General features: G+C 34.5%; 1 protein-coding gene and 1 long non-coding RNA gene across 2 annotated transcripts; one reads left to right on the top strand and one right to left on the bottom strand.

The window, feature by feature from the left end:
- Positions 1-4,888: 4,888 nt before the first annotated feature.
- Positions 4,889-5,287, bottom strand: LOC128547682 (uncharacterized). Its single transcript, XR_008366634.1, has 2 exons — positions 5,256-5,287; positions 4,889-4,965 (listed from the first exon to the last, which is right to left on the bottom strand). It is a non-coding gene; the product is annotated as an uncharacterized LOC128547682 (long non-coding RNA).
- A 5,209-nt stretch (positions 5,288-10,496) lies between these two features.
- On the top strand, positions 10,497-11,762 carry LOC123546189 (uncharacterized). The gene is made up of 3 exons (XM_053520762.1): positions 10,497-10,649; positions 10,845-10,943; positions 11,338-11,762. Exons 1-3 carry the CDS (start codon positions 10,545-10,547, stop codon positions 11,728-11,730), a joined length of 597 nt encoding a protein of 198 aa, XP_053376737.1. The 5' UTR covers positions 10,497-10,544; the 3' UTR covers positions 11,731-11,762.
- The last annotated feature ends 693 nt before the right edge of the window (positions 11,763-12,455 follow it).

Genomic DNA, 12,455 nt, shown 5'->3' with positions numbered 1-12,455 from the left:
TTAAAAAGGAAGATACACCCAAGGGGATAATTCTGTAAGAACCAAAAATTTGGTTATTGGATTGTTACCAACATGGAGATGGGAAATTATTTTAATTTTTAACTTAAAACTTATATTAAGGTTGTGTCCCGAAAACGAAATTTGTCAAAAAATTTAAGTATGAAAGGGGGCATAATTTGTCAAAAAACAAATTCGAGTTTGGAGATTGTTACAAATGCGATGTGAGATAAAAATATAAATTTAAGTTTCAAGTCTATCTTTATTGTACAAAAATATATCCGAAAAACCCGATTTCTTTGGGGTTTAAACTAGTGATAAAAATCAAGTCCCTTTAAATCTTAATGCAAATTTGGCCCAAATTTTTCCCCCCTTTTAATTAGAAAATCCCGGTTTTAAAATTTTTGGGGCAGACAAAGGCTATATTTAAAAGAATAGCTTTTAAATTATGTTTTTGTTTTGTTGGGTTAATTTTCCCAAATCCTGGGTTAACTTAAAAAATTTGGTTAATATAAATTTGGTTAAGTTTGCAATCAAATTTTCTATTCCAAAAAATGCAAAAATGAATTTAAATGAAATTCACATTGCTTTGCAGTTAAAAACTAGTTGATAGCATAAGTCCAAAACTCTGACTTTAAATTTTGGCCAATCATGCCCTTTTGGGACTCAGAAAATCCGGTTAAAGTTTTCATGCAAATAATACATTGGAAATATATAGCTATATAGTTTACTTAAAGGGTTAGATTTTTTAAATTTTTTTTTCTTTTTTTAGTCAATTACAACACACTGGGGGCAAGGGCCCCTGATTGAAGTGTTTTGGGAAAATTTTGCCCCCCTTTTATTAAAAAATACTGGTTAAAGTTTTGGTCTGCAAAAATAAAAGCAGTATTATTAATGAAACTTAATAAAAAAGATGTTGCATGAGTCCATAACTGATTTTATTTTGGCAGATAGCCCTTTTAGCTTAAAAAAATTTGGTTAAAGTTTTGGTTGAAAATTTATTGTTATTTTACAATTAAATTAATATTCCTGTTCTGTGACAAAAGATTTTAACAGTCGGCACTGGTGTTTCGGCAGCTCTTGTTGTAAAAGTAAACTTTTTGATTTATTTTGTTTAATTAAGACCTTTTTGCTTAAATCAAATTGTTTTATTTTACTGCTGTCATTTCATATTCATGATATTGTAATACTTACTATAGAGTACAATTAAAATGTTCTTTGATGTTTCTTTCTGATTATCCTTTTCCTATTATTAATTCAATTTAGCTCAACTTTGCCTTGAAAAAAATCATGACTAAATGATATAAATAATTTCATTCAAGTTACCCCTTTTCTTTCTATGTCACTGCGTGGCTTTTCATAAGATCCACATTGTGTGCTGTCATTATGGAAAAAATCAAATGCAAATAGTTAAGCTTTTGCCACTAAAACATCATTTCCTTTTAAATATCCATTTACAACAGGGCTCTTGGTTTGGTCTTATTTGTTCATATTTTAAACCCATTTCTCCATTAAAAGTGTAGTTTATAATGATTTAATTCTTAAAAATAGATAAAAAAATCCTCTGATATATATGTATCCCTTTTGTATGAAAGCACATTCCTGTTGTCTGATAAGCCATTACAAACTGAGGGCAGGCCATAAATCGGTAAATTAGCTTCGGCTCATTAAATGATGGTTAGCACATGAACCCCTTAGATAACATGTCACAGTGATAGCAGCTGACTATAACTAAAAGATATTAATGGGAATTTGTCTCACAAATTTGTGAGACACTGGTAGCCAACTTTCACCAGTCCCTATGTTCGGAGCCAGGGGCAATAAAAAATCTCAATGTAGAAACAACCTGCTGGAGTTACTTCCCTCCTAATGAATAAACTTATATAGGCCTGTATATGTAAATAAGAACAAACATAGGGATGGGAGCCTGGCTCCCTGGCTGCATGGTTATTTTTTATATAAATACTGCAAGCAAAATTAGAAAATCTTAAGCCTCTAAAATAGCACATTTAATCTGATGGCTGAACCATACAGCCTGGTGAAAGTTGGCCAGTGTAACCCTAGATTACCCCTGTAAACTGTTAACTACTGAAAACCCTATCAATTGTAAGGCAATTAACTATCCTACCTAATGACAAGTTCTCCTTACCAATTAGATAAGGGTCATTTGAGAAAACATCCAAGATGTTGTTATTTTCTGGAAAAGTATAATATTGAGCCCATTCATGATTGAATAGTTTAATAGTAAATGTAAGTGTGAAAATATTGTATGTGGATATTTAGTTGGAATTAACATATACTCTTGGTCTTTTTATGAATTTAAAATTTTATTAATTGTTAATTATGGAAACTCCACTAAATGAAAGTGGTATGGTAAAATTAACTCTTACATCAAAACAATTCAAATGTATTCTATGTGCATAAATGAAAGAAAACGGAAAAGAAAGACAGCGCTTGTTTCATGGTCAAGAAAAAACAGACTTGTGGTACATAATTGAGGAAGTTTGGGTATTAATATTTTGGAAGAGAAGTACAGCGAAATTTGCTGCAGAAATTGTGCTAATGACTCGACTACGTATGACTCGCGCGTTGCATATCCTAAAGTTTTTATATAAAAAAGGTACATTTATATGGGGCATACATTGGAAAATTGTAAGACAGCCAATGCTCGACTATTCGAAGTATTGTCCCAGAAGCAGGAAAATATTACCCTAGATGTTAAAATATATTTAGAGTTTCAATCCAGAGTCTGCATTAGTTTTGGGTAACTTGCATGCAAAACTTTAACCTGATGTTTTATGTTCAAAAGGGGACATAATCTGATGTACATGTCAGAGTTATGGGACTTGTTCCAGTGAGGTTGGTAATTGATTTAGTAAAAGAAAAAAAAGTTTCAAAGCTATATGCCTTTAAGTAATAGCTGTATGTACTTGCATGCAAAACTTTAACCAGGATTTTCTAAGTATAAAGGGGGCATAATTTGGCCAAAATGCAGGTCAGAGTTATGGGACTTGATGCTATCAACTGAAGAACGGCATCGACCGCCATTTTGTTTAACTTCTGGCGCTGTTATGACCTTGAAGCCCCGATGCACACACGGAGATAAGATTAGCTAATATTAGATGGCGTGGTTTAGTTTACTTGACACGGAGATCTCTCGGTAAAATGAAACGGGGCGTTTTAACTATAAGTCGGTTATAGATCACTTATTGATATGCTAATGAATTAAGTAAAGACTCACGCAAAATATTTTTGACACCGTAAGACTGTTAAAGACACAGTAAAACGAGTTTAAGGTGCGCCGTGAAGATTGATAATTTAAATTAATTCCTACAGAGAGTTCCCTAACATATGTTTCACGAGAAGGATGTCTCTTGTGCGGTTTTAGTCTGATACCAGACTGTCTCTCGTCCCTACATTTGTAAGTTTTCTCCAGTAGAAAATGTATATTCAGCCAGAGAGATTCAGACCAGTCAATACACGTAGTTGTTATCGGGATACAGCTCGAAAATAAGTTGCTCCGAAAACATCAACACAATTTTCTAAGTAAGGAGCTTAACTAAGAGTTAACTGACTTGGTTATGTAAGTATACATGACGAGAAGACTTTCAATCCAATATATATAGCTGTTACCATGGTACAGAATGATAGATAGTTGCACACAAACAAATAAAAAAAATGCGCAAAATTACATCAGGATGAAAGCAAACGTTATGGGATCTATGTCATTCAGTTGGTACTACCATGGAAAAGAAGTGTGTGAAGTGTTTTAGTTGTGATATCTACTCACTGAGTTACTAACTTGCTGACAATCGTGAACATAATTTTGTTTTAAATGGCTATATACAACAAGAGGGCCATGAAGGCCCTGTATCGCTCACCTGACCTACTGGCCTAAAGATCATCAAGATTAACATTCTGACCAAGTTTCATTAAGATATGGTCATAAATGTGGCCTTAAAAGTGTTAACTAGCTTTTCCTTTGATTTGACCCGGTGACCTAGTTTTTTACCCCACATGATCCAGATTCGAACTTGACCTAAAGATCATCAAGATTAACATTCTGACTAAGTTTCATGAAGATACAGTCATAAATATGGCCACTAGGCTGTTAACAAGCTTTTCCTTTTATTTGACCCGGTGACCTAGATTTTGACCCCGCATAACCCAGATTCGAACTTGACCTATAGATCTTATGATTAACTTTCTGACCAAGTTTCATAAAGATACAGTCATAAATGTGGTCTCTACAGTGTTAACAAGCTTTTCCTTTGATTTGACCTAGTGACCTAGTTTTTTACCCCACCTGACCTAGATTTAAAAATGAACTTTAGATCATCAAGATTAACATTCTGACCAAGTTTCATTAAGATATGGTCATAAATGTGGCATCTAAAGTGTTCACTAGCTTTTCCTTGATTTGACCCGGTGACCTAGTTTTTGACCCGGTATGACCCAGATTCGAACTTGACCTAAAGAACATCAAGATTAACATTCTGACTAAGTTTCATGAAGATACAGTCATAAATGTGGCCTCTACAGTGTTAACAAGCTTTTCCTTTGATTTGACCTAGTGACCTAGTTTTAGGCCCCATCTGACCCAGATTTAAACATGACCTATAAATCATCAAGATTAACATTCTGACCAAATTTCAGTAAGATATGGTCATAAATATGGCCTCTACAGTGTTAACAAGCTTTTCCTTTGACTTAACCTGGTGACCTGGTTTTTGATCCTACATGACCCAGATTCACATTGGACCTTGAGATCATCAAGATTAACATTCTGACCAGGATTCATGAAGATACAGTCATAAATGTGGCCTCTACAGTGTTAACAAGCTTTTCCTTTGATTTGACCTGGTGACCTAGTTTTTACCCCAGATGACCCAATATCGAACTCGTCCAAGATTTTATTGAGGGTAACATTCTGACCAAGTTTCATTAAGATTGGGCCAAAATTGTGACCTCTAGAATGTTAACAAGCTTTTCCTTTGATTTGACCTGGTGACCTAGTTTTTGACCTCAGATGACCCAATATCAAACTCGTCTAAGATTTTATTGAGGGTAACATTCTGACCAAGTTTCATTAAGATTGGGCCAAAATTGTGACCTCTAGAGTGTTAACAAGCTTTTCCTTTGATTTGACCTGGTGACCTAGTTTTTGACCCAAGGTGATCCAATATCGAAATCATCCAAGATTTAATTGAGAGTAACATTCTGACCAAGTTTCATTAAGATTGGGCCAAAATTGTGACCTCTAGAGTGTTAACAGTCAAATTGTTGACGACGACGACGGACGACGGACAGACGACGGACGACGACGGACGACGGACATAGGGCGATCACAAAAGCTCACCTTTGAGCACTTCGTGCTCAGGTGAGCTAAAAAGGGGCATATATACTCATCAAAATAAAATGGGCGGAAATCTGGTAAACAAACCTACGGCCAATATTAGCGACCAGTATTGATTTGCCGAGTGATTTCCCTTTGACTGTATCAACAGTCAATACACGAACAGGTGACCTTGCACAATGTGTTTGGTACACTGATTATTACATTTTCCAAAGAACAGGACAGCTAACATCCTTTCACATAAATGTGTAACTCTGACAAAAAAATTGTAAGACAACCAAATTGCTTTTTTTCAAAGTATACTGCATGAATTTAACAAACATTCGCATATTAGAAATTATGAAAATCACTTGACTATTTTCAACGGGTAATGTTAGTTATATGTACATAAGATTTAAAACAAACTGTCACTAATAAGACATTGGTGCATTATAATAAAAACTACATTCTGATTTACTACATGCGTATTTCACATGCGTCTAAATGAAGTAAAACAAATCATTTTGTACAAACTTGTTCCAGGAAGGACAAGATTTTCTTTCACTATACTGACTTAAACATACACCAAAACATCATTTTTGGCGTCCTCGCTTTAAAAAAGTTCTTGGCAGGATACTCCGGCCTTCCACCCCCTACGAACTTGGAAACCGGCCCTAGCTACGCGCCTGTGTATGTTGCATCAATACATTTTAAAAATATAAACATTACCAATATAGCAAGTGTTTTGTACAGTTGAACAATTTATTGAATAAAGGAACATACCTTTATACTCCATTTTCAAGCATATTAATTTAAGACAAAATACTTTTAAAATTACTCATGGAAAATTTTCAATTCCATTCAATCTATTCATTTTCTATCAGTACCTAAATAACATACACGTAAGATTGCAGGAGAACAAGTTTAAAACAAGGGGTTTTCTCATTAGATTGTTTTTTAAATTTGGCTTATTTTGAGAACATAGCATAATGCTTTTTCTTTTCTTTTTTTTTCTGAGTTTACGCATTTTAAGTTCTTGCACCACCAATGTTATTTAGAATAAGAGAGTCCAAATTGGAAGCAACATGTATATATTATAGCAGTGTGTAGTAACCTAGGATGGCCCATGAAAGCTAGAAAGCTTATTTCCAATGTCGTCTTTGGCTAAATATACTTACTAAAATGAAAACATATTTAAACACATCAAAGACAAATTTTGAAAAGACTTTGGGATTTGAAAGCTATGTAACTTAAACTGTTTCTGTAATATATTTGTAGATCATAAACACATACAGCTATCCAATGTGATTAATACTCAAACTATGTATTAGACCATGTCGACAATGCTCACTGTTTTTCACTGCTACATCTAATAGATGTTTCTTCACAGAAAGTTTTAATTGACCAAATTTGGTTATTTTCTTCAGTTCATCTGGAAGTGAATTCCAATCTTTTATTGCACTAAAACTGAAAGATACATTTTCTTTCCCAAATGATTTAGGTAGACTAAAATTATACTTAGCCCTTGTAGAATAAGAATAAACAGTTCTGACAGGTACACAATTTTCTTTCATATATGAAGGGCAATATTATTGACAATTTTGAATACATGGTTCAAACGTAACTGCTTATTTCTATTTTGACATTTTAGCCAGGCTAAGTTGATTTACACTTCCACAGGACCCATGCCATTTATGAATCTAACAATCTTGTTTTGACAAATTTGTAAGAATTTGTAAGAAGATATCTCTAAGACCCTTGTTTAAATTTGGGTACCAGGAAGTACAAGCATAATCTAAATGACATTGAATCAAAGCAGAGCATAAATACTTTCTAGTCTTAAAATCTAAACACTTTGCTTGTCGACACAAAAATCTAAGTCGTGAATTTACCTTACTAATAATATTATCAACGATGCTTTTTTCTGATAATGAGCTGTCAATTGTGACACCTAAATATTTTACAGACTCAGAGGTCTCAATCGTAATGTCCATTACAAACAATGTTAATTTTTTTTTACTAGTTTTAATTTGCGTTTTGAGCCATAGATAATGCACTCAGTTTTACCAAGATGAAGCGATAGTTTGTTGTCCACCAGTCAGTTTGAACAAGACTTTACATTTCAATTTCCTCTGTGTAAGATCGAAATATCTTATGTTAAAGAAATTGAAATGTTGTTTCAATGTAAGATCGAAATATCATGAGGAATTTGAACTGTTGTATCAGTGTACGATGGAAATATCTACTCTAGAGGAGACTGAAATGTTGTTTTAGTGTAAGACAGAAATATCTTTCACCGAATGAAAACCAGGTGCAACATTTTCACGAGTGACGAAGTCACGAGCGAAGAAGAAAGATACTTTGTTCATGGGTGAATAACATCTTAGTCATACATATCTGTAAATAAACGCATCTTTTAATTTCATATAAGTTAACTTAATTTTACTCATTTCCTTACCAGTATTTTTCACAATGAAAATACCAGATAGATTTCATTGTAATATTCCTATAATACATTAAAACATGTAACAAAGGTTTAGCATATAATAAAATCTGAAAAGTAGACAACAGGTCAAGTACCCTCATCTGAACAAATTTGCCGGCCTTATACTGTTCTATATACCAAGTTTGATGGAGATCCGTCACGCGATTCATGAGAGAAGTCATTTAACCGTTTGTTGTTGTTTTTTGCGTTTTTTAGGTCTAATGGCCCATTAAAGGGGGAAAGTGTCCCCATTTGAATAAAAAAATGGGATAGTGCATTATAATGATGCTACAGACAAATCTTGATGAAGATCCATCAATGAGAAGAAATGGTTTCAAGGTTTTTTCCTTTTAGCTCTAGCGGCTCATACCCCATTTAAACAAAACTGAGAAAGGGCCTAATAGTGATGCAACAAACCAAATCTGATGAGGCTACATCAAGCTGTTCATGAAAAGAAGATCTTTAAAGGTTTTTTATGTTAACATCTAGCAACCCCTAAAAGGGACGAAGTGCACCTATTTGAACAAAACTGTGAGAGGACATTACACTGATGCAACAGACCAAGTCTGATGAAGACCCATCATCCGATTCATAAAACAAAGTCGTTTAACTGTTTTATGTTTAATTTTTTAGCTCTAGCGGCCCATTAAACCATTAAAATAAATTTGAGAGAAGACATAACAATGATTCTACGGATCAAGTTTGACGAAGATCACCAAGCGGTTCATGAGGAGAATATTAAGTATTTATAGCTTTAGCGGCCCCTAAAAAAGGACAAGCATCCCAATTTGAATTAAAATGAGACAGGACCTTACACTTATGCTACATTACTAGTCTGACGAAGATCCATCACTTGAGTCATGAGGAAACGTTTTTTAAAGGTTACAACACACTAAATAGCTGTTCTAAAACTGACAGATTTCTAACGGCTGCAGCACACACCGGGACCCATTTTAAATGTCTGTAACTTACAATTGTCAGTGCTAAATAAAAATCAAAAGAAAAGTGAGGGTAATGTCTGATGCAAGAAATATATTTTCAGTCAAAAACACAAACTGCAAAATTAGTTAGAAAATAACCCAAATTGTAGTGGTGGGGTATGATCTAAGTTTCCCTGACAAATTCTGTCATGTTATTTTTTTTTCATTATGAAAATGCTACATACATGTCGAGCATAGATCTGTCATGCGATTTCAGCTAAAAAATGCAAGGAAAACAAGGAAAATAGCTCTACCGAGCAAAACAGAAGAAGGACTATTTGAATCCGCGATTACGCGACTACCATTTTCTTTCGCGCCATTTTCCTATTTAGTGTCTGTATACCTAAATGTATTTCTTTTTTTTTTTGGCTCTAGTGGCACATGGAAGGGGCCAAGTGCCCTCATTTGAAGAACTTTGAGAGATGACCTTATGCAGATGCAACAGACAAAGTTTGATGAAGATCAATCACGCGGTATATGAGAGTCTTGAGAAGTCGTTTTTTAGCTCTAGCAGCTCCTAGAAGGAGCCAATTGCCCTTATTTGAAAAAAAAATGAGAAACGATCCTACAATGATTCTACAGACCAATTTGAAGAAGATCAATCAAGCGATTCATGAGGAGAAGTATCTGAAGGTATTTCTATCTATAGCTTTAGCGGCCCCTACAAAGGGCCAAGTACCCTTATTAGCATAAAATTGAGAGCGGACATTACACTGACGCTGCAGATTAAGTTTGATGAAGATCCATAAAGCGGTTCTTGTGGAGAAGTTGTTTAAAAAATATTTCTATTTTCAGCTCTATGAAATGGAAAGTGTTGACAGACAACATCATCACACAGTATGTCCCATCCTTATTTCAGAATGGACGTAATATAACAAGTACAAAAATGGAGATAATTTGAAAATTACGATAGACAAAATTATAGTTGTGCTGTACGCACCTAATCTCACTGACATACATGTATATCATTGTAAAAAGTCAAATTCATTATTATAATCATTATCATTATTCTACAGTCACTGAAAGGAAATAAATTATTAAACTTCATTGCACGCAATGTCATGATCAAGTGTGGACACCCTGCTGTGCTAATAACTAGTATTACGTAATCTCTGATAAGTAGCAGATAATTGTTTACTTGGTTTGAGGGGAGGGGGCACTTATATAGTAATGCAGCTAGGCCTATAAGGATTCTTCTCTACTTTAGCCCTATATATATATATATACATATACGGAAAAGTGATAGCCCTCTCTGTCGGCCTTGTGTCTTCATGATTCAGAATTACTTGACGATCATGTTGGTGGGGTACCCAAGGAACATTTACGTGATAATTTTCTGACAAGAAGAATTGTTAAGGTCCTCACTATAAACATATACGGACAAGTGACCACGGTCCCTGGTGGCAATGTATTTTTACGAATCGGAATAATTTGAAAGCTTCTGGTAGCCTGTCACCCAATGAACATTTCTTTGAAATCATTCTAAAATCAGAACAGCGGGTTCAAGGAAGATGTCGTTATAATATGTTTCTATTTTTTTGCACTGGCCGCCATACATTTTGCCGGATTAAAGTAATTTAAAAAATCTTCGTAAAGGGTTATCCAAGGAACACACGTGTAGTAGGGTCATTTATCCCCATTGGATACCTCTATTCCTAATTGTCCCTCATTTTATAGTTCATTGAATTTTAGTTCACGAAATCTCGTGTTCAGGGAGATTTCGCGGGACTTTCTGAAAGTTGGTTGAATGGAAAAGGCGTTGGATATCGCTTGGTATCAAATGTACTTTTTTACAAGTTTTACTGTTCATCTCAAGCTCTTTTTAGTCTCTGCAATTGGTCATCTTACAAAGGTAACTGCTGGATTGATTTAAACCCCTTTCATAGAAATATCTTTAGATTTTGATAGTTTCGGTGCTGCAGAATTTAAGTATTGTATTGTGAATTCGCGATTAAAGATGGCGGTCTCAAATACAACTTTTCATATCTTCTCATGTTTGGAAATATTTAACAAGCATGTTATTATTAACCAGTTGTTCATTTAACAGCAAGTTCCAGCACAGCACAGTAGAAGTTTGTATGAATGGCAGAGTGTTTTGTGGTTTACAGTTCGGAGTACTTTGTGGTTTACAGTTCTTACAGAACTGGTAAGTGTAACTATTTAGTGTTATTCAGTTACCTTTCTGGATATAGTTGCAGCTGTATTTGTTTGTAACATATACCTTTTATACGTAGGCATTTTAATATGTTTTATTAGTGAATAAGGAATACTCGGACCACTGTGCTTAACTGTTGATTTAATAATACATAAATACAGCCATATTTTGTATATTGATCCTATAAGCCCAGTAACCGGTTCGAACCAGAATACAGGCCGTACCGCTTTATTATGCAACGAACCATGCCGGCTTGAACCGGTGAGCCCGGTTTCTAAGTCTTATGTATATATGTATGTTAAGAGAGACTGAATGCTTTGTGTTTATTAATTAATAATCAGCTCTCTCGCATTATATTATAAGGCTCTTGGTTGTGTATTTTCAGAGCCAGGGTTACGAGGATTATGAGAGCTATGAGGATTATGCTAAGGACAGCTTTGATAGTACTATAAGTGATGAATCTGAAATGACAATGATTGTTGTAGAAGTAAATATAGTTATAGAAGTGAATAAATTAAATCCACGTCTGACATCTCGTTTGTATTTAAATAAAGTAAGGAAAACCAACGAGATTACACACGCAACATGTCCAGATATCATTCCAGATCTGCTAGAATCCCTAACCAACAGTACAACCACATCTCCAGTAGCAAATCTGCCTACCAACACAGACTCTTCCTTGCAACTGTTGTCCTTTGGAACCGCCTGCCTCAATATCAGTAAATCAGTCTACGTTGGACAGCTTGAAGGTTGTTCTAGAAACAATAACACATTCTAAACGCCAGACTTTGTTTTATCAGTTTTTAAACAGTGTAGACCGTTACTCAAGGAACACGTATTTATAATCATTTCAAAATTTGACTAGCGCTTGAAGATTTTTTCAAATATTTTAGCTTTGGCGAGCCCTATCTGCAACCAGTTGCACTCATAAATCGTAGTAAAAAGCCCATAAAATCATGTATACTTTCTGGTGTTTTTGTCTCTTTGGTGTATATATTGGTCTTGCAAGTACTTTAATTTTATTGTGGTCACGTGATTATCAGAAGTGTATGACGTCATTCTCCAAAGGAGCTGACATGCTGAACTTTGCGTGACAAATGTTTTAGTCATAGTGATACCATTTCTTTATCTGCTTTCTGTGTAACTGCAGTTCATGCATTTACTAGAGATTTCTGAGGCTGGAATGATTATTTATTAATTTTCGTGCAATAATGAATATAATGATTTAGTGCGCTACCTTTGTGTTCCAAAATGGCGTCATGTATATATCTTCTGAACTTCACAGTATCAGCATCACGTGTACCAGGTGTGTTGTGAGAAACGGTGCAGACCAGTGTCACTGTGTGTATAAAGGGTTAAGATCCACTAGATCTGTAAGTAAACCTTTTTGTAATCTTTGTGAACATCGTACATGTATTGTATACATTATGTCATGACATGGACATTTTAGGTATTAGACCACTGTGATTTTATACATATAAATGAGATATTTATCAGAACACA

This window comes from Mercenaria mercenaria, chromosome 13 (assembly GCF_021730395.1).
Source record: "Mercenaria mercenaria strain notata chromosome 13, MADL_Memer_1, whole genome shotgun sequence".
Classification (NCBI taxonomy): Eukaryota; Metazoa; Mollusca; class Bivalvia; order Venerida; family Veneridae; genus Mercenaria; species Mercenaria mercenaria.
The sequence above is the reverse complement of the archived record's forward strand: the minus strand, read 5'-3'. Positions and strand labels throughout refer to the sequence as shown.